Here is a 23,808-nt window from a genome sequence, read left to right as displayed (position 1 = left end):
AACTAAATTAGCCATACTAAGTGCAGAAAAGTTGAAAGTAGTGTAATGTTGTTTAACTACGCTAATATAAAGTGTAAATGCTAAACTAGCTAAATTGTTGTGTTGTACACATTGACATGTACTATTTTACTGGACAAAACCATAGAAAATGCCTTACCTCCGCCCCCCCTGAAATGAGGTAAAAGCCGTCACCGTGGCTTACTGTTCATCTGCCGCCATTTTGTAACTTGTCGACAGCGATTAGTCCGAGTCAGTCTGAGATACGTTTTTAGAGGAACTACTGTTGCCAATCATGAGTGAGCTTGTTCCAGCCTGTTCAAACTCCACACTTCTTCCACTGAAAGCGGGCTCAGGAGAAGCTGTCAATCAAATGTTGGATGTTGGGCCAGCGAGCACCACATGCTTTTACTGAGGCATCTGATTGGTCAGCTTGAATAACTTGTAATAAAGAAAAAATATCTTTGTCAAAAATTAGGATTAGGAAGAAGATGTTAAGAAGAAGGCATCAGAGCAAGAATGATTATTCTGACTAATAAAAGTACTGAGAAATAACTGTCTATTTCTCCAAAGAAGTCTTTGGGATTTTGGCCTTCTTGAAACCAGCAGGTAGTTCCTATTTGGAACTTGAGAGGAGGCAATTTGCTATGTCCAGTGATTTCTACTGTACAGTCAATGGTCGTACCTAGTTCCTTTTGTTCAGGGAATCACATAACATTTTGTTTCTCCACTCCAGTCCATGGTCTCCCGCTGAAGCCTTAGTCACATGCACTAGTACCCATGGGTTACTGTGGGTTGTCCGGGCCTACTAAAGGGTCGGAATGCAGATGTGTCTTGCAGTTTTGATGATATCCAGTTTTGCTTTGAGCCAAATGATGGAAAAACCTCATCATCCATTCAGGGATGATAGAACCTACCTTTTCCAGTTCCTCATTGTGTTTTGGTTTTTAATTTTTCATTTGATTCCTGGAAATTACTTTTATTTACTGAAAAGTTGTTTTGTCTTTTTACGTTTTGGTGGCAATGAATTCAAATCAATAATGGCAAAAGGGTAAATGCTAAACTAGCTGACAAACTAAGGGAAAGTTAAAAGTAGACATTTTTTATGATTCCCACATTTTCCCTATTTAATGGAAAAAAGTTGTACATTTCTCTCCATTCTACTGGCTGCTGCTTTCAGCTTGTCGTCAGGAGTGTAGGCGTTGGGGCCAACGTATGAATGCCTGGCTTTGTATGCTGGCATACATGGGCTGGGATCACCTCCACTTTTACTTTTTTAGAAAAAAGTTGTTTTATTGGGGAATTCCGAAAGCACAGTTCTTTTTTATTTATTTTTTTTTGTTGCAAATAATAGTCAAAAAAATCTTAATTAGCCCATTCAAGGCAACATACAGGAAGGATTGGACACACAAGCAACTGCACCACTATAATATCACCGCTAAGCCCTTTGGCCTTTTTTATTTCAGGGAAATTTAGCAGGAAGGAAAAAATGCAGAGGTGGCAAAGAGAGCAGGGAAGGAAATACTGCCAGGTCTGCGGGGCCTATAACCAACTTTTATGCTGTTCGCCAATGCGCATAGTCAAGTGGCTGTATCTGTTTTCAGCTAAACGAAGGCAGACCCAGCTTCCAGTTTGGGTCCAGTGTGCCTCAGCAGATTGTTCCTTGTTAGAGAGGACAAAGAGCACCTTTTAGAAAACAAAAATGTTCAAGTGCTGTTTGCTTTGGATGGGGTTTCACTATTACTCTCCTGCTGCTGCTGCTGCTCAAACACAGCATTTAAACGTTTTCTCTCTTGCTGTCTTCCTTACACAGAAAGGCTTTCTTCCCATTTTTTTTAACTGTAAAGCTCTCACTGTTGCTGCTGCTTTCTGGGATTTCGGCTAAATGAGGGAATCTGTCAGGTTGGGACTAGAGGTGTCAAGCCCAAGGAGACCTAAATACTCTAAGCTGCTTTCTTCCTCATGGCCTCCCTAAGAGTCTGAAAGCCAGACGTTTGAAACAAGAAATACAAAAAGTCTCACTCCGATGAAAATTGTGTTTTTAACATTTTCTCGTGGAATTTTTCTGATGATGGAGGACATCCAGTATAAATATAATTTTCAGTGATCCAGAGGCAGCAGTGCATATGACCACATATACTACTTTATTTACAGTAAAGGCACAGTTCAGATGCTAGTTCAATATCTAGACTAGGAAGAGCATGAACTTCCTCGCCAAAGGGCTTTTTAGAAGCTAATCCACCTTGATCTTTTTTTCAACAATCATCTTACCCAGCCAACCGCAAAACTTGTTCAACAACAAAGAAATTTAACCCTTGTTCTTCATTACCACACACAAAGAAGCACCAAGTAATTAGATAAGCGTTTACGTCAGTACAGACTTTTTATGAGCTTTGAGAGAAAGTTTTCCCTGGAGAAAGAGCTTCTGCAAAGAAGTTCAAAAGCTTTTGCCTCAAAACACAAACACAATGCAAACAGGGTTTTCTGACAAGGCTTTGTGAAGCCAAAAACACACCACAAATCACATGCAATAGCTGCAGACACATGGCAAACATTAAGCTTGAAGTAAGTGCCTATGGTATAGGAAATTGCGCAATTCTGAATCTATTTTTTTGCAGCCGTTTTCAGATAAATGGATATGTTTTACAATGGCTGAAGTTTGGAATTAGGGTTAAAAGTTTCCGGATGGGCACTTGATAGATGGACTCTTCTTTTGCTTTTTTTCCTTTTTCCTGTCTGTCGGCTTCTCCTCTTGTGCAAAATGTCAGCCAAAATGCGAGTGTGAGAAAAGGGACTTTTACAGCTCGGTAACAGAGCACTCAACAATTAAAGTAGACTTTTTAAGGTTATTTAAGAGAACGTTTAAGTGTTTGTGCAGTTTGGCTCGGTAGTGGTTTCTCTTCTCACAGGAGCCTCTGCAGAATACTCTGAAGTGTTTCATTGTGCGTCTGGGACGAGCGTGTGTGCAGTGTGTACATATGTGGCGAGGAGCCCTAATGCGTAAACCCCAGCGGTTCCTAATTAATTCTACCTCGCATACCCATAAACATCCTGCTGTAACTCCCTCGTGGTGCGTTTAGGAGACTCTTGACACATGAAAGCCCACACAGGAGGTTAGTTTCCTCCATCTAAGATAACAGTAAAAGCCATGTCATCACCTGGATTAATTGAGTTTCTTTCAAGATGCTGTAAAAGCTAAAGGAATGTGGAATCAGCAGCTACCTGGATGTGAGCTGTTTCCTTGCAGGGCATGCTTGATTACCGCTTTTCAAAAATGTGGAAGTAACATGCACCCCACTTCGGTTTTCCAAACCCCCTGCAGGGTTTCCTAATAATCACCTGCCTTCTTTTATGCAAGGACAAAGAGGGGCAAGGTGTGTGATTTGTGGGGAAGTGCTATGGCCGCACTCACCCAATGAACAAAGATGTAGCAGGCAACTGACTTAAGCGGTTCAAGGCATCGTCGCGAGGAATAATCCGCATCCTCGCGGGGACTGAGTCAATGCAGGACTTCTAAGCCAAACATCCGCAACGATAAGGGCTGGGGATAATGACTATAATGATAGAAATTGTTTCCCCTGCACCCCACCCGACTTCACTGGCGCACAAGTTTCAGCAGAGCACAGCTGATATCAAAGAGCTGCCTCTGCTGACTGTTTTGTTCCCTTCTTTTTATCTTGCTCGGTGATGAGACGTTCTCTGGAGGGATAGCAGAGGAGTGTCTGTATTGGTGTTAAAAGCAGATCATTTAACAGTTCACAGTAAAAGTGCTCAAACGGTGGCTGATTCATTATCAGCCACTAAACTATGCGGTAAAAACCTGTAAAAGTATTAGACCTGAACTGTGTGACAATTTGGCTCCCAAATGTAAACCAAGAATTTCTTCCAAACTGTAAAGTTTAATTACTGCTGTAAAGATTTTTATTTTATTCTTGTAATTTTTACGTATAGTTAGTTTTCTTTACAGGAACAGTAACTTTACCAGTCCTGGGAGATAAGTCTTCAAAAAGATTACTGAAAAATTACTTAGATCTTCATCAGCAAAGACCGGGGAGTAAAAATGTGAGCTGTTTAAAACAAAATACGAAGGTCTTAGTCACGTGACCCAAGTACGAGTGCTGCTGGTTATTGTATTGTTTGGGCCCATGGAGGGTGGTAGACTTGAACGGCTGCAATGGAACTGCAGGTGAGTCATGTAGTTCCCTTTAGACCAGGGATGTCAAACTCAATCACACAGAGGGCCAAAATTCAAAACCCATCTTAGGTTGTGGATCAAACAGGATAAACAATTATTGAACACACTAATAATTTTTTAAAGTTTAAAAATTTAATTTTTTAACGTGGACCGAACCTGCAGTCGGTACTGGTACTATAACTCTAGCCTGATCTGGATCTGGTACCACAACTCAACTCTGGTACCAGGTTCAGGTTAGAGTTAAGACTGTTCGCGGCCCAGAGGTTGGAGACCCCTGATTTAATTAGAACAGCCAGCACTTCAAAAAAGGACGAGTTGGGGACTCCCAAAATCGTACATTTTTGTCCTTAACTACATGTCAAAATATGACGACTTAGGAATTAGAATGTGTTGTAAAATGTTACCAGCGCAAGATAACATCGAGCTGTTAATGTAAAATGTAAAATGATCTGGTGGGCCGTATATAATCATCCAGTGGACCGGATACGACCCCCTGGCCTTGACTTTGACACGTGCTTAGACTACTACAGACACTTTAAGAGATGTCATAAAAATGCATTGTGTGGTAACTGTATTGTCAAGTATTTGGACATGGACTTATGATGTACAAATGCTGCTTACACCTCAATCTAGTCAATAGTAAGGTACTGGCTCTTTATTTCCTTAATTTATCACTCGAGCAGCACAAATGGGTCACTTGTGCAGTGCACAGAGTTTAGGGCGATTGAAAAAATGAATATCGTATTTTCTGCACTGGGATATAAGGCGCAACATCAATAAATGGTCTATTTTTGAACGTATGTGACATATAAGGAGCACCGAACTATTAGAAGAGTTAAGCAAGACAAGAGACACTCATTAACTGCGTTCTCAGTCACGGCAGAACTTGTTTGTAACACATTGCATGTTAGTCACAATAGAAGTGTTAGCCGCTTTAGCGTATTCCAACACCGTGTACCTCTTAAAACCATCTTGACACAAGGAAACACAATCAGAATTGATCTATGTATAAGGTGCACGGTTATTTTTTGAAAAAGCCTAAGGCTTATAAGTGCACTTATAGTGCGGAAAGTAATCATTCCTGCCTCTCACCTACTTCCTCCTTACTTACCTTGTGTGTTGTTTAGGGTTCCCTAAATTGCATGCATTATCATTTTCAGTCGGCAGGCTCATTCAGTGGCCCTATGACCTTAAAATCTGCATCTGTTCATTTTTCGTCAGCAAACAGCCCATATCCACCTGTAAAGGCAGTTGTGATTAAGATCTTCATAAGCACACCAGAGGAGAAATGTGAGCAGTTTAAATGATAATATTAATATTTGATGAGAGTTGCATGTGTGCCACTAACCTGCAAAATGGATCCAAAGCAAGTCCCAACACTGGCAGAATAACAGATGATTCAGTCTTGAGAAAAAAGACATGAAAGTGGAACAACTTAAAAAAAAAAAAAAAAAAGAAGGATCTCCCCGGAGTGGAATACTAACATTATCAATAAACCTTTGCTTTGGCTACTGTGACAAGTCAAAGTGTCTGCTTGAATCACTTAAGAGTGAAGTAAGCGGGGGAGTTTTTTCTGTTTCTCAACATTCAAAAACAACTTTAGCAAGCGATATTGAAGCTGCTTTTTCACTCAGCCGCTTGAGTGATGATAGGAAAAATATTAGAGTTTTGCACCAACTGTTACAGTGAGGAGAGATTAGGATCCCAACCGACTTTCAATACCAGCTTTGTACGCCGACACGGGGTGGATTTGTGTAAAAGCCTTGTTGTCCTTCAGCCAAATTCTTATAAGATAAAAGGAAATGAACTGAAGGAGTTGCCAAGCTATTGGAGAGTTGAAATTGCAGCAAAAGTAAGCTGTGTTGAGGTTACACAGAATTCATGGGGGTGTTTTTCCTGGTTTTCTTGGCTGCTCTGTAAGGGTTTGCTTGATGTCCCGTTTGTGAAATTCCTCTATTCAGTAAAACTGGTTAGGTTCTGTATCTGTAGTTTTACCTCTTACAGGCTCTGTTTGACCAGAAACCATTATGCAAATTTGAGAAACAGTCAGAAATAATATCATCTGTCAATAGAACTAGACTCAATAACTCCTCACCCCTGGTGTTTCAAACAGGAAGTATCCAATGGTTCCAAGAAGCCAAAATCCCAAAGACTTTTATGGAGAAAATAACAGCTATTACTCAGTCATTATATTTGCCAGAATCATCATTCATGTTCTGCAACTTTATTTTAAATTTTTTTTGCTAATCCTAAAGTTTTTCATGTTTTCTTCTATAATGCAAGATATTCAATTAAAAACTGACCAATCAGATGCCTTAATAAAAGTCTGTGGTCTCGTGTCGAACATTTAAAACATCTGATTGAAAGATTCTCCTGAGCCTGCTTTGAACGGCAGAGGTGTGGCCTTTCAACAAGCTCATTCCTGATTGGCATGAGTGGTTTCCTTAAAAACCTTGACTCAGACCGACTCGGACCAATCACAGCTTACTCACTTTTTCTGCTTCCAACATAGTGATGTCTATATGGCGGAAAAATGGTGACTGAATCAACTTAATTTGTTCGGAACTAGAATTCAGTCATTTTCTATGTGTGACGTCACACTTACTCAGTCCAGTTCTCATTTACAGTTTATGATGAGCACTGTTTTTACCCAGAAACAACAGAGCAACACTATTAGATTCAAATGTCCACAAATATTATTATTCATGCCATAACAAAAATTAGCTCAGTCAGTGAATTCATAAAATACAGTTTACTGTTTTACCTAGCAACTATAACATAATAAAACTTAGAGTTCGAACAGTCTGACCTACACTTCACAGCTGAGCCAAAGTCTGTGTTTACATTTTTTGTGGTTGCACAAAAGGGAAAACAATGGAGCGAGAATTTACAGAGAAACAGAGAAGTCATGTTTTTTCCAATCATATCACAAAATTATCATGTTAAAAATGTTTTTAAAATCCAGTTAATGCTTACTCAATTATTTTTCAAACATGAAGAAAATGGAAATGGAAATACAAACATCAAACACAAAAATGTGTCACTTATATTTTTAATTTAAGCTGAACAAACGACATAAATTGAGTTAAGACTTTTACCTTGTTTCCAGTTTTTGTTTTTTACAAAGCTCCATTATCTAAAATTTTACCTTTTAGAAAACATTTTGAATTTAAAATGTTGACAAAATTATTATTTTTATTATTATTTTCTTTTATTCTCTTGATAATAATTTGATTTTACTTGTTCAGGAAAAATCTCTTTATTTATTTTTGTACTATAAAGTTGAGAGATATATTTTTTATTTGTTGAATCAGCTTTTCACAGCTTCTCGCAACACTCCAATACGGCAGGCCCTGAAAGATACCAAGTCACAGATGAGTGGAGAAAAGATTGGCACTTAGAGACCCAGAGAAGAGTATGAAGAAGCGCCAGAGAATCCAAAGAGAAGGAAATTTTGTCCTGATGTGGACGAGGATCCAGGGCTCTCCTCAGTGAACACAGGTACACAGACGAGTGAGGCGTAGATCCAACCCAGTTTGAATTTTTAAGGACATTTTGCAGATTATTTGTGATTATCAATTGCTTTTTAATAATTTGGCATACGATATCAACAAGTTTTTAAACATTCATAGGGCATCAATTCTTGATAAACAGGCTTCTTGTTCTAAGGTTGAACCTGTTTCCTGTTTCTTCTAGAGCAAAGTTGATTCTTGTAAGTTTGTGCTGCTTATTGTGCTTAAATGTGACCATCAGACTTTTGGTGATTTTCTCATCAGTAGAGGAGACACTTTCCCAAGAGACCTCATAGCAAACCTACCAAGAGGAGTTTTTTAAAGCACAACATGGTCAGATGATTGAACACAATTTTTCTTTTGTTTTTATCAACTAGTTCATATATTTGTGGAATAACTAAAACTGCATTTGTTGTTTCTGTTTGCAGATGCATTTGATGCCAAATATGAGGAGTTACGTGAATACCACCTCGAAGGCTATGAGGACTTGACTTTTGCCTTTTGTCACAATAGCTATAGTAACGAAGTAAATGCTTTCTTTACTGCAGCTCAAAATACTCGCATCTGTGAATTGATAGTCTGACTTTTGGTGTTAGTGTTTATGTAGTCTGAGCTGACACTGATTGTGGTGGAGGAGTCATCTTCAATATCTCAGTTCGTCTCGTGTCAGTCATCTCAGACTCAGACATCCTAACTCCTGTTTGTGTCTTGCCCTCAAACACATTCCCAAAGAATCTGTTCCAAACCTTCCGGTAAGTTCAATGATAAACTACAGCTGTATTTTTCTGAGGATCTCTGCTTTGAGTGGGTTTCCGTGTGCAGCTTCTCTTCTTCATCCATTCTTTGTTCTGATTCTGCAGAAAGAGAATGAGAAACTCTCCCCCTTCTGAAGTCAATGATCTCATAAATGAAGTGATCAAACACAAAGCGCCTCCAGCAAGAGAAAGAGCACAAGTCATTTACCCTCTGAACTGGTTTGAATTTGAAGAAGAGATTGTTGTGGTTAAGGAACTACCAAGCAGAGAGGACAAAGATCATGAACTAGCCGCCAAGGCAGGAAGTTTATCTTTGGTTTATTTAATGCAACCCTGTTTCATATAGTAGTTAAGTGTTTGAAGCAGCAGTCAGACAGGTTGGGAACTTCAGGAAGAAAAGAAGAGCTTTAGAAGGAGCCTTGTTGTTGGCTGCTTGATCTCATGACTTCTTTTTTTATCTCTTTCAGCTCACAATTAAAGAACAGATTAAGGTAGCGATCATGTTACAAGAAAGAAACTTCTTCCTTCAAGACATTCCAGTGACAAAGATTGATATTTTGGGCAGACTTTTCCCTTATTTATCATTGTGAAACTAATTTGGTATACACCACTGAAGTTGTACACACTAACATAGTGTTTTCAGGTAGTAGATCTGCATCTCCAAATGAAAACATGAAAAATGAGCATAAATATGACTGAGCGTTTTCTCCAGGAAATCCAGAAAAAGCCCCCCCAGAGATGTTCCATGCCACAGTGTGGCAGTTAGAGGTGGTCCTTTACGAAATCCTCGACCACGGAAAAACTTTCAATACAGCAGATTTCCTCGAAGAACGTTCAAACGTAGCTTGACAAAAGATAATAAAAACTCACACAGTCTTTCTGTAAAAGGATTGCTTTGGCGCAAGCTTCCATCATTACTCCTTTTCTGTTTCCAAAGTGCAAAGACTTTCTCCTGTGGTGTCTGGACTTTTTCCCAATGGAGCGCCCCCAGCTACAGGACCTGCTCCATCATCCGTAGATCCAGCCAAGCAGCTACCCCGGCTGTACACTTTCCACCCCCTTTAAGGGTCTTCTTTCAACTCTTCTCACTCACACCAACCGTCTTCCCGTCTTAACATTTGCCCTTTAGTATGCAAGTAGGCACCACTTTGGTCCAGTGCTTGTAAAGAAGAACGCAGGATTAGTTCTTCTTTGTCAGATCTGGGCGACTTGGATGCTAATAGATTGTTTTGGGCGTTCCAGCTAAAAACAAGGTAGCAGATCCACCGCAGCAACAGATCAAAATCAGCTGGTAGCAGGATGAAGACTTACCAGGCTGGCTGGGGGGAGAACACTTTACAATCTGCCACATGAGCAGTTCTTGATTAGAGATAAAGAAAGGCAAGAAAGGGGACTAAGCTCAGAGAGGCAGGCATCATAACCACACCTCTCCTTCTTTAGCTCAGCCTCCAGCTTGCTTGTTGGACCTCAAAGAAACAACTGCCAGACGTGCACCTGCTGCTGGATCTGTGAGCAGTTCAAGGGCCTCCGAATTTCCCCTAAAAGACATGCATCTGACAAAAAGGACCCACAGTTTATAAACAACTGAACAACACAATCCCTCTCTCACAGCTTTACTGTGACAGTTAACTGACTTTCAAAGATATTCATCCATTTATCCATCATTTCAGAGCCTGCTGAATCCCTTTCGGTGTCATGGAGCTGATTGCAGAATCTATATTTACGTTAGAGAAGAAGAGTGAATGTAGCATGAGTAGAAGAGTAGAACAGGTCAACATGGAGGGCTACATTTTTTTATCTGCCTTGATTTTGATGAAAAACTCAGCAGATTTTAAATAAATAGCTGAACTTTAACACTAATAGTTGTTAATGTTAATGTGTTCTTCAATAGGTGGATTTTAGGGATAAACAGGTAAACAAATTTTAAAGCAGTTGAAGTATCAAATCCCTCGATAGTTAGAGTGGAATGACAAAATAAGCATGGGAGTTTTATACATTATGAAAACAAATAGTTACTAATTTGCATTTATGGCATGGCTTCAAGGAGGGGCCCCTTACCTTTTTGAGGGTAAAGCTTATATTCATTCTCTGTAAAATAGCTGCCGCAGCTTTAAGCTTTATTTTTACTCTAGATTTTGAGAAACCGTAAAAATGTGATATAGGTTTTCCCTTAACCTATTAGAGGAAGCTAAAAAAAAGATGCCAACCTCAGTCTCATCTGGCTTTCAAGGTGTGACAGATAAGTGCATAGAAGCAGTCACTAAAGCTGGTATTATCTATATATATAAACATAAATGTGTATTAAAGTTTAAGTAATTTTATTAGAAACATCCTCGTAACATTAGACAGATGGTTGCTGAATGTTCTGCATTATTTTGTTTTGTGGAAACAACTGTTGCAATAAATCCATATTTGGAGTAAAGAGGTTTTTATCTGTTAAATGCAGCTTTGTTTTATTTTGAAGCAATTCTTCTTCTGAGTAATATTTCCTCGCTGTCTCTTTTCTGCAAAAAGAAACTTTCTAAATCCATTTGGTTTTGTTAACTTTGCCAGCTCGGGGGTATAAATTCAGCAGTTGGTACAATCACTTATCGACAGTAGAGGATGTATTTTTGACATGTGACCAACAGACTTGTCATGCATCAAGAATGAGTCGGATGTGAATCCAGAAATGTCCCTCAGAATCAGATTTTAAAAATAAAACAAAAAAAAAATGAAGGTCTTGCTTTCCTTTTCTGCAGACAAGTACCTATTCAAGTCTGATTGGATCTTCAAACTTTAGCAATGGACCATTTCTTTCCCAACTAGTACCATACAATGATTTCATTGCCCTCTGCTCATTTTTTGGTTAATCTTCTACTTGTTGGTTCAAAGAAACCCAATCTGTGTTCAGTTGGAAATGAAAAGACGCCGATGTTCTCAAGCAAACCACAGTTGACTTGTTTGCCCCATGGCAAAGTTCAGGTGAGCTTTCACAGCCACTAAACAAAGCCACGGCTGTCTAAGGTATAAGACCAAACATGGGCAAGTTCTCCACCAACCAAAAATTCCAATTGCTTTCCTACCCCTAGTGCTTCTCCTAATATCTACATTTATCCCTCCAAGTGGAGAGAGATGAAAAAATAGTGACTTCAAATTTCGATGTTACTACCTCTTGATGACGTCATAGAACGTGAAGTTCAGAGCTCCCACACATGAAGAAATGCGTTTCTCCTCAAGCCCAAGATCAAGACTACTGCAGCTAATTTTAGCAACCATTAGTCACACTGATCTTCTCATCCAAAATGATACCAATGCTCTGGGATTTTTTTGTTGTTGAAAATATCTTCATTTTCCACACCTCCCTCCTCCTGTGCAGAGGCGTGGGAGCCTAAAAACAGGGAGGGAGGTGGCATTATAAAGGCAGGACACAGCTTAGACCCTCCTCCCCTCAGTCCATCACAAAGTCATCCAGACAAAACAACCATCTCCACCTCAGCACAGCAGAACTGAAGAAGCAGTCTCCATCCTGGCAATGATGACTCAGGATGTGGAGTGTGGGGAAACAGCTTTAGTCACTAGCTTTCAGTGAATGTCATTACCTATTCCTGTAAATATTGAACTTTCGCCAAAAAAAAGAATGAGCCCAAGCCCTCTGCTGTGAGATTGGACTTAACGCAGAGCTTTGTTTCACTTCATCTCAAGACAGAAGCTTTAAATCGAGATAACATTTAGCTGGAGTAGCATAAAAGATACGCTTCAGAGACTCAGGATGTATGTGTAACGTCTGGAAAACTGAACTGTCGATCAGTTTGCTTAACATGTTTGCAGGGTAAACACTACAGCCAGCGCCTTGTGAACAGATGTGACTTTGGAACGGGAGGCCAAAAAAGAAAACAACAATCCAATGAGAGAGTCAGCACCACCTCCTCTCATGCGCTGAAATGCCACACCAGCAGAAGCATTTGAACGCCTCCCCCCAAGTGCGAAACAACAACTGGGGGTCTCACACTAGCCATAACAGCACAGGAAAACAAAGTCCCCTGACCTGCACAAATGTGAAAGGCAGACCCAGCTTTGGAAGAGTGTCAACTAGCAGCCGCGAGGCATTAGAAGCACGCTCCGGTCAGACCCAGTGCTCAGAAATGTCTCGATAAAGGCTTGAAAAAAGCCGTGGGAGAAGCAAAAACATAGGGACGCCTAATGGAAACATCAGAAAAAGAACAGTGTGTTTTGGTTTTTCAGCACAAGTGAGCTATGTGGTTTGTTTCTTCCAAGAAGAGCAAAAACGTCTTCACAAAAATAACCATGCTTAGTTGGCTTTTTTGTTTATGTCTTGAGCTACTATATTTTCTGCACAATAGTGTGTACCAGATTATAACAATGAATGGTCAATTTTTGAACTTGTCATCTTTAAGGTGCATCAAACTATAAGGCTAGACAAGAGTCAGAGTATGTCCATATGTCAGCCAGACTTTATTTTCTGCCTTCATGGTAATTCCAGTTGTTGAATGCTACACATTAGCCACTTTAGATGGGTTAGCCGAGGAAGAGTATTCACAATAGCTGTAACTCTCATCCTTTCTTGTAACATGAAAAAATGCACTGATTCTGCAAAAACAAATGTTACCGACACCACTACATGTTAGCAATGTTGGTGTAGTCACAATAACACCCTAACTTGTTTGCAACACGTAAAAGATCAGACTGAGACCACTAAAACAAACCCAGCTGTGACTACGCAAACTTTGAACCTTTTTAGTAACATGTAAGAAACACAACCTAACACCACAACATATTAGCCACGTTATTTTAGTCACAATAATTTTGTTCGCATAAGTTTGTTCGGAACTTGTAAAAAAAAAAACTGACATTTTGACAGTGCATTCTGTCAAATCAATTCTCAAAATTGATTTGACATCACTAAACAGAACCATAATTAAACAATATATAAGGCTCTTCAGATTATAAGGCGCACTGTAGTTTTTTGAAAAAAAAAAAGAAAAATAAGGCTTTCAAGCGCAGAAAATACTACTCTGATAAACAGAGCTCACTTTCTGTTCAGAGGAATGGCCCTCTAGATAGAAAGACTTGTTTGTTGTGTACAGCCTAATCTTGCCTATTTATAAAGGCAGAGATACAGTGGTCCCCCCACGCAGGAATGTTAATCTTCCTAAGGTCTTTGGTCAAGAGTCCAGTGGCCCAGGCAGGGATTGCGGCACCACTAAAAGGGTCCACAATCCACAGAGCAGGCTGTTTTATTTTTCAACCCATTAAGACTTAAAGCTCCCACTTAAATGGAAAACCAAATACCAACATGTTTCATAAGATCTCGAGGGGTTAAAGAAGATGCAGTTAATATAAAGCCATGGGAGAGGAAACAAATGCTTTCGAGTTGTGTATTTCAAAGGCAGCCTCACCGTGCACCAAAACCACATAAAGCCCCAGAAGATTCCAGTAAAATGAAGCCAGCAGGAAAGAAAGCAGCAGAGATCCAGGAGCACTTTCTACCCCGAGAAACAGAAACCCAAAGAAATAGCCGAACATAGTTTCCAAATGATACGGAGCTTTGTGTGGACATGGGAAATTTCATTGTTTGTGTTCATGTCATTGTATTAGGATCAGAGATAGTTGTGCAATTCTAGAAGATTTTATGACTGGGTTTCTTGTAAATAATGCTTTTATTAGCCACATTTGCCAATCTTAACCTTTCAAAAGACGCACAGCCATGGTTCTCATTGCTTCATGAATACTTTATGGCTTAGTCAGAACTGGGCTTACAGTTGGAAAGAGGGCGAAAAATGGGAAACCTGTAAGGGTCATGCAGGTGGCTCTCACAACATAACCGGGTTGTAGACCACTCTGTGACCCTTTAGTCCTAAAATTTTTATAGATATTTTTTTTCTAGTGAGCAACAAGTTGTAGCAAACATATATACAACTTAAGTGCACACTCGTGCACCCCATACAGGTTCGCCCATTTTTTTCCTAGCAAGCACAGCGTATGTGGCCTGTATGTAGGGATAAAGGCTGTTATGACTGATGCTTTACTAACGACTAGAGGGGGGGTATTGGCACCATGTGACATCGTCACCCATACGTCATAAATGCATATAATTTACATTAACGTGTGCTATTTAGGTTTCACTGGCGACATCTCCAGTGTTGAACGTTAAGATGCGCCTTGAACTAGCCGCTCCACCTTACAACCTTCCAAGGGCTCGGACAACCCAAAACCCACATCACCTGTACAGGTCAACCCCCATATGTGTGAATGCGACTTTAGCTTGTGTCATTCAGTCATGTGTATTTTCTTATATTAAAATGCAGGTTTTTCATGTTGGGGATGCAAAAAATCCTTTAGCCTAGCACTGACCAGATTCTGTCCTCCTCTCAGGTTGGTTTAGACCTATGCTACCGCATGAGTAAGTCACTATGGTGAGGAGCTGTAACACTCTAAATTCAGCTCAGAATTCCTGTGGAGATCTCATAAGCCTTCTGCGTTACCTGCATGGATCGGCGGGCTAATCACAATAACAACACAACAACAGTATGGCTACAATGACAGATATAATTGTCTTTGAATAGACCAAAAAGGAATATAGAAATTTAAGTTTACTGTAACAGATTATCATTGAAATGTACCAAGTTTTCTTTGTAAAGTCCATTGTATACATTAAAATATAGGACAGAATCTTAAATGTTTGACCAAACACAAAACACACAACATTTGATGTCTAAGAACTTGCTAAAACTAAAGACTTAGTTTTGAGACAAAAAAAATGACATCTCTTCTGTGACATGTCACTATGCTGGGCCTCATTTTGAGAAGTCCATTATCTGTCACTTGTTCTAAATTTAAAACCAGAGTTGGGCCGGCTTTTGAGTCAGGTTTTTTTTTTTTTAAACATTCCTCACTTCATCACCTCTGCTGATACTGATACTGGATTTTAAGAAACCCTACCACAGATTGTTAACTATGACTCAAATTTACTTATTTTCCGTATAAGATATCTGCAAAAGGAAACTCCATGTTACTTCCAAAGTCTAAAAGCAGACTTGGAAACCGTAAATTTCCTTCAACCATGGAGAAGTGATTCTTGAAAAAGCATGATTCTTTTGATGAGCACCTACACGTGTCTCCAAACAAAACGTGAAACCAAGCGATCACTTCAATTCAACAGGAGGCTCAGTTCAGCTCTCAGAATGTTAAATATTGGCCACAGGAGGATTTTAGATTTAGAGAAGGAAGTAACTCCAAGAAAGAATTTGGATGAAGTCTCAGACGATCTCACTATGAATATCTGCAACTCTCTTGATTAACTGCTTTCATGAGATTTCCATTCATCAAATGGAGGGGTATTATGCATGCTAACAAGATTAATACAGTTTTTTTCTTTACTCCCTTCCTTTAAACCTCATAGGAGTTTGGATTCTTTTTAAGTCTGCTTTGTTTCCTGTGTATGTGCTTTCCGAGGCGCCTATTTCATTCCCCAACTGATGGTCCGGGTCTCTTAGGGGTCGTGCATTACAGGTACAGTAGTCGTGTTGCTGCCTGTAAGTTATGCTACGGACACACCTGTCATTTGTGTATGTTCAAGAATGGACTGGTACTTACACCGGGCAAGCAGGGAGGGGCTTCTGCCACCTACAGATGGAAAAGGCTTGGTGTGAAATGTCAAGTGAAAACGGTTCAGTGGCCTTTGTTTATATTTATTTGAAAAACAAACGCAGATGTTGTTTATTGTCATGTCTGGGTTCAACAGATTGAGCTTGTTGAGTTTCGTCACATGCTCGATACATCACTACTAGGGCTGGATTGATAAAATCGATTAATTGATCTGAATCGATTCAAGCTTAATAGATCAATAATCAATCCATAAAAGTAGAGATCGATCCAACGTATAATACCAGTGTCCGCAAGTTTGATGCTAACGTATAATGGAATTTTCCAAAGGAAGGCTAATGACTAAATGAACATCTTTATATACTCACAGATGGGAAATGTCTAAACTCTTAAGGAAATATTCTTTAAAGTAACCATTTGTGTTCTAAAGCATTGTTTTTTGCTCATTCTTTCTTGTTCTTCTGGAATAAGGTGTAATGCTATAGTACGATCGCCACCTAGTGGCCAAGCTAGAGATTGTTAATACCATACAGTGTTACATGGTTTCTCAAACGGAGAATCCATGTGACGCTGTATAGTATTAACTATCTCATTATAATTTCATTAATATATTTCACAGTATGTGAACCGTATCGTTTTAAGATGAAAATCTTCAAAACACATATAGAGAATGTTAATGTATTTCTAAACAAATGTGTCTAAATGTGTAAACCGTGTAAGCACAAAATTGGTCTGAATCAAATTGAATTGAGTGGATCAAAAGAATAAAAAAAAAAAAAAAAAAAATCTAAATGGAATCTATCGAGGCTCTCGTGAATCGAATCGAATTGATTCAGGAAATGATTGGCGATACCCTTATTATATCCCTGATTGGTCAAAGTTTGACCTGGTTACAGTAAGACAGTACAAAGCTGTTTAGTGAACCCTAGATGTGGAAGTCCAAAATGCACAATTTCATTTCATGTGTTTAGATGTTTAAGTAAAAGTGTCCGCTTGAATGTGCTTTGCTGAGGGCGGTGTGTATGTAGCTTTAGGCTGATGTTTCCGAGACGTTAGTCACGACAAAAAGTTATTTACTACACTTTTAATGTGAGGGGTTTTTTGCAAGTCAAACTTTTTGACTCACAGGCTAACACATAAACTAGAATCAAACAGCGAGGATCTGTTTGACATCACGCAAGTGCTGGTAGTGACTTTTCCATCTCCACGCATGGATCCGCTCTCCAATGGGAGTTGCAGATTCGGTCACAGAGCAGCCCGGAGAGCTGATCTCATTAGTGGCCTGATGGGAGGATTGCTGAGCTGGCCTTTCACTCAGTGGAGGAGATGCATGGCTTTCAGTGAGGGGTGGGGGGTGGGGGGACTTTTACCATAAATTGGCAGAACAAAGGAGCTTCAGGGGAAGAAAACAACCTCCCACAAAGTTTCTCACAAAATTCGGAAAATTAACGAATGAAAGGTTTTCCCAGCAGAAATGACTGAGCCAGGAGAGAAACCATCTTTCGGTTTCTTTTTGATTTGAACGGCACTGACCTCAGAAGGCTGTTAAAAAAATGTTGGAAAAAGAAGAAGTGCAGTCTATTTTTACCTCATTGGCATTTAACATGTTGTAACTTTGGACACAAATAATAAAAGAAAAAAAGGAGAAAGGGGAATTCAGGAGAAAGCATGAATCAAGACATGAAGTCAGACTCTTTTTGGGCTTGGCGAGTGCAACGGCATCAATCACACCATGCAAACAGAAGATAAGGAGTTGCTACTTCACGCTGCGCATATGTGTGTGTGTAAGGGGGCGCGGTGTGAGACACTTCTGAGACTGGACATCTGTAAAGATCAAAAAGGAAATGAGGCAGACAGGCTGAATGTGTTAGGACTCACTGTGACCACGAGGGAGGAGTCAAAGAGCTGCCCATCAAAACAAACACATTCTAACACTGACAAAACCAAGAGTTTATGGCGGTTTAAGTAAATATTTTGCAAGAATAAAGCAATTTTTAGCTTCAAATGTGGATTATTTTATTACCAAGAATTTCTTCAACTTATCATTTTTTTATTACTTTTTACACGTATGAACTTGATTCTAGTGAACTCACCAAACTATCTCAGTGTCCAAACATAACTTTCTTTCACCCCACCCTCAGGTTTTGTGAGTTTCTGATCCCATTGCAAACAAGACTGTTGGTGAAAATAATTGGTGGCGCCTTGGGGAAAACCTGTTACTGTACCTCTGCTTTACATTTTTAAAGTAAACCAGCAAGCTGCTGTGTACAGCTGTTTGGACACCAACTTTCCCTATATTCTGGTCGAGAAAATATACGTATAATTTAAAATGGCTGATTCCTCTATGAGTGGGAGACATGACATTGATTTGTTATATCTGTAATCCATGTTTTTGTTCATGCTGACATCTAAGTCATACCTCGTCAAAACTGTAATTTTACAAGGTTGTAACACTAACTTTAAAGACCCACTCTGATAAAAAAAACTATTATTTTGTGTTTTTAACATGTTTTTCTGACGATGAAGAACAAACGTGAAGAAAATTAGTATAGTATTTCTTTATTCAAATCGTTGTGAATCAGGAGTGGACAAAAAAAGCAGTTTGGACAAGAGCTTATTTGTGACATAGAAAATATGCTGGGCAACAGACTGGCAACCTGTTGAAAGTCTAGTCTACCCTGCCTTTGTCATACAGTAACTTTGATAGGCTCCAGCAACCCACAAAAGAGATAATGTGAGCTTAGAAGATGGATGGATGAAATTACGTTTTTTCACGTTATTTCACCATCTTGGCCCATTGGGATGTCACATTTTTACTAAAAAAGATTAAAAATGGCAAGTAATGATGATAGCATAAAATACACAATAAATGGTCGTCAGAATAATGAAATACCAATTGTGACTACAGAGAAACAAAGATATATATTTTGATTCCTTCTGACATCTGGTTGAACTCACACAATCTGTTTTGACAGATGTGTGAAGTTTTCCAAAAGTAGTAAAAGTCTGTTGACGGAGCCGTAGACTTCCAGCAGAGGTCTTAAAGTGGGATCAGGAGCACACGGATCTGTCCGACACATCTCCTGCCAAAACTGTGGGGTTGTGCTTCATCCTCTAAAACTGGCAGTGCATTTGGGACAGGTGGAGCGCTGACCCATCTGAACTCTTTGGCTTGCTGTTGTTTATCTTACCTGTTGCCTATTGTTTTGTTGTTTTTTTCCACTTAGAAATCCCCAAACCAAAACCTTCATTAGTGTGTGAGCACTAACTACCTGTTATAACAAACTTAAACAGTTTGAGAGGCCACAAAATGAACAGTTATCACAGCACTTTGCACAAACTCGAACATTCTTTAGTTTTTTAAAAACCCACTATAATCATCTTTTGATCAATATATATATTTAAAAAATATTCCCTTTTCTAAGACATAGTTGAACTACAGTAGTTCATTAAAGCTTCCCCCCTGGGTTATGGGGGACCTTTTGTGAGGAGTGAGCCTGGCCCACTTCCCATCATCCCTTTGTTTACATGCTCTTCCGCTAGCTCACAGCCCCTCATAACCCCAACTTAACATTAGGGTTGCAACAAAAATGGCGAACAATTCTGGAGTTATCCGGCCCTTGGAGCCAGACAAGGAAAACAAAGGAACGTCTACAATTAGATGCACCAGAGTGCAGCGGAGAAGGGAGCTTGTGATCGTATTTTCTATGTCACAAACTATCAAAAATTGATTTTTTTTTGTCCAATTGGCAATGAATTGCAGAAAAAAATCATAAGAAAAGCATATTTAATCATATTTTATTTTTTATTTGTGTCCTCCTTCATCAGAAAAATTGCACGAGAACTTGTTAAAAACACGCAAAACACCATTCTTATCAGAGTGGGCCTTTCTTTACATTTCAATTTAAAAGGAAAAGAAGTCGATAACTTTATGGATGTAAATGTATAACACACCCTCTAGTGGCTATGTGGTGAACTGACCAGCCTGCAATCTGGTTTTTGATCCTGCTTCAAACAGGAAGTGTAGCCCCTTGACTTCAAGGGAAAAGGTGGAGTGTGTGACTCCAGCAGCTGTTACAAACATGAACAAAAGTGTGTCCTGTTGGTTGACAAAGACGCTTTTATGTCACCCCTCTGGCATTTTGACTTTTGGTACTAAAGTGGAAAAAAGAGGGAGGTGACCGTTTCTTTGATGTTTTTTTTTTTTTCTATAAAGTCCTCATGACTTTTGGAAAAACTCTGTTAAATCTAAATGAATGAAGGGAATTGTATGCAGAAGTGGAGCTGTGAAAACATGCAGGATGGAGACAGGGGGAGGGACGGACACGAACACACACAAGCGCGCGCGCACCCACACACACACACGGCGGGAAAGAGGGGAGAGGGAGTTGGCACGAGCGCTTGGAGGTCTGACAGGAAACTTCTCTCTGCTCTGCTCTGCTCTGCTCTCACCCTCCATCGCACTTTACCTTCTGCAAGCCACCGAATGGACTCAGCGGGAGCTCCTGTAGCTGTGCAGCCATGGCTCTGCTGCGTTTATAGCCGGTAGCTGAGGACGGAGTCCGGCGAACAGTTCGGGACGGTTCGAGTCTGGAAGAACTTTGGACCTTCATGACCTTCATTTGGTTATAACTCCTTTTGGATTTAATAATGAGGACTTTACTCTACCTGCTCGCCTTCGCCTTTTTTCGGCTCTGTTCGGGTCTGGGGTTCGTGGAGTCCAGCATACAGACAGGTCAGAGGGCGGCGAGCAGACACAGGTAAGCAAACCGGAAATGAAATAAATACAAATTATAGGGATGATTTTAAAAAAAAAGTTTAATTTTTTTGTATTTATTTTTGTCAGAAATAAACTAATAAGGTGGTATTAAAATGTGTTTTTTAAATTATTTTTAAAAAGAAATATATTTTAAAAACTATTTTTTAATTCAGTGTAACAAAAAATATATTTACAGCTGCATCCTGTTTTTTATTACTTTTATTCATATTTTTTGTGTCGGAACAAACTAAACTAGTGTGATGCTAAAGATCTATAGTTTGTAAATATATTCTTGCTATTTATATTTTAAAAAGCTTATATAAAAAGGTGTCTTTTTCTGTTTATAATAAAAATTATTATTTTTTTCTATTGAGTGAAACTGGAAGGAGCTTTTTATCCGTGTCAGAACAAACTTCACTGATATGGTTCTATTAAACTATGATTTTTATTTATTTATGTATTTATTTTTTTTGCTATTTCAAATTTTTTTTTTAAGTTAACTTTTTCTATTCTGTGAAACTGAAAGGACTTTTAAAGCTGCATCTGGACCGAATTTTCTGTCTTTTTTTTTATCAGGAAATGTCTAATTGAAATTGGATTCTTGAGTGTGTGACAGTGCGATCATTCAGAGGGTTTAAGATTTGGACTAGGCTTCTAGGAAATACAAATATTTACCTCTGGTGAACCTTAAATGTAAAGGGTTCATGGGTTTAGTTGCCTTTAAGGAGGCTCTCCTCCAAAGAGTCAGCTAAACACTTGCCAAACTGATCAATTTGTTTTCCAAGTTTACCTCAAATATTTTACTTGTAAAAAAAAAAAAAAAAAAAAAAAGGAAATAGAGAGGGCTCATTCAAGAAGCAGGACTTTATTTAGATCTTTCTTTATATCTTAATATAGATGGACCCCCCCTGCTGCTTACATGCTGGTGTGTGTGTGCACAAAATAATAGATAACAAAAAGTTGGCAAAGTGGGCGTCTGGTAAGCATGTGTGCAAATAAAAGGGGATACCAGCAGGAGAATGAATGACAGATCTTCTCCATGTGGTGTGCGTCTGCTTGCATGCCTGCATGCATGTGCTCGCACTTGGCTCTCGCACGTGTGTCCAGGGGAAGATCGGTTCTGGATCCTGAAAGCCCCCTCCTGCTCTCTGCTGCTTCTGCGGCTGCTGCTCTGGCTGCCCGAGCGATGAGATAAGGTGGTGAATGACAGAAAGCGGGAACCAGGCAGCCAGGAGGTAATTGGTATAGGGTGGAATCAGTTAGGAAAAGGCCTGGAGAGATGGCAGAATAAAAGCCGTTTGGGATGGCAGGAGGTGTTCCAGAAAGGATCTCTTGAAGTGAGAGCGTGCGAGCAGCCGTGACAAGAAGGCATCAAGGGGCAACAAAAGGCAGGGAGGAGTGACATGACAAGAGAAAAGGGAGACTGATGGAAGGGAGAGGAGGCCTGCTGTACTAAATGCCTTCCTCCCAGCTGGCTCTGAAGGAGTCAGTGTGGCTGTCCTGCAATACAAACACACACACACACTTAGAGTGAAGAATGCATCGGCCCGTGGCAATTCAGTTTGCCCTTCTGACATCTGGTTGAACTCAATCGATCTGTTTTGACAGATGTGTGAAGTTTTCCAAAAGTAGTAAAAGTCTGTTGATGGAGCCGAAGACATCCAGCAGAGGTCTTAAAGTGGGATCAGGAGCACCCAGATCCGCCCGACATATCTCCTGCCAAAACTGTGGGGTTGTGCTTCATCCTATAAACTTGGGAAGTGCATTTGGGACAGGTGGAGCGCTGACCCATTTGAACCCTTTGGCTTATTCTTGTTTATTTTACTTGTCACCTATTTGTATTTTTATTTATTTTTTCCATTTAAATCTCATTTGCGATTTACAAATCCCAAAACTGAGATTCTCCAACCACCTGCAATAATAAGCTTTAAACGGTTTGGGAGGCCACAAAATGAGCAGTGATCACACAACACTTCGCAAAAACTCAAAGTTGTTTGTATATCAGATTTTGATATATTATCCCAGTGGTATTTCAAATATGAATATACCATGACCAAAACCTGAAAAACTGGCACAGAGTAAGCCTGTCCCCACTTCCCATCATTCATCTGTCTACACACTCTCCCGCTAGCTTACAGCCCCTTACACCCTCAACCTCAGTGCAACGAAAATGGCGAGCAGTATTGGAGCTATCCAGCCATATAGTTTTGAGCCAATGTCAGCTTGAGTAAGGAACACAAAGGCATAGGCCCAATCCAAATTCTTCCCTTCTCCCTTCCCCTTCATTTAGCCATCGAAACTGAGAGTTATGAAAAAAAGTGTCTCAAAAAAAATAAAAAATATATATATCCTGGACACAGTCGCTCTTAATTTGCCCCTTCAAATGGAGGGAAAGAGAGAAGGGAAGAATCGGAATTCAGCGGAGCAGGGAGACTGTGACGCAGCCGCTGTATTTTCTACCTCACTAATTAGCTCTTTTTCCCAACTTCATTTTTTCCTCTTCTCCTGATTCACAACAATTTGAATAAAAAAATACTCAGAAATGCAATTTTGAGCTTCATTTTTTTCTATATTTGCCCTTCATCTTCTGAAAAAGGCCATAAGAACATCTTCTGAGTGGGTCTTTAAGCTTCCCATGTGGACAGTTCAAAGTAGATGTGGAAAGAAGTTTCTGGTTGCTGACACCCTGACAATCTGGTGTTTTTAGAAGACTTTTCAATTTCCTTGACTTGCGTGACCACTGGCACGGACTTGTATCAGAAGGAATTTTGGGAAAAGTTGAAACAGTGCCTCACAGACAGGAATTTGTTTTGAGGACACTATAAAGTTTACTAGTCCAGGCATGATCAGGCAACAAGGAACCTTCTGATAAAACTGCCATTAAGTCAGGTCAGACCCTCGCATCCCCCCTCGGGTGTCCACTGTGATAAAGCTTGATGTCCTTTGTTGCATTGGCTTGATATTTTCCCCTCAGTGCACATAGAA

At 39.7% G+C, this 23,808-nt stretch overlaps 1 protein-coding gene across 1 annotated transcript in view; it reads left to right on the top strand.

Annotated features, from left to right (window-relative positions):
- The first annotated feature begins 19,892 nt into the window (after nt 1-19,892).
- The window catches only part of emilin1a (elastin microfibril interfacer 1a), a 26,193-nt gene continuing 22,277 nt past the window's right edge, over nt 19,893-23,808 (top strand). The window contains exon 1 of the mRNA XM_024291115.2: nt 19,893-20,824. Within this exon, the coding sequence (XP_024146883.1) occupies nt 20,715-20,824 (110 nt within the window). The 5' untranslated portion in view covers nt 19,893-20,714. The remainder of the gene's footprint in view (nt 20,825-23,808) is intronic.

This window comes from Oryzias melastigma, linkage group LG24 (genome assembly GCF_002922805.2).
Source record: "Oryzias melastigma strain HK-1 linkage group LG24, ASM292280v2, whole genome shotgun sequence".
Taxonomy (NCBI): Eukaryota; Metazoa; Chordata; class Actinopteri; order Beloniformes; family Adrianichthyidae; genus Oryzias; species Oryzias melastigma.
This window is presented reverse-complemented; position numbering and strand designations above follow the sequence as displayed.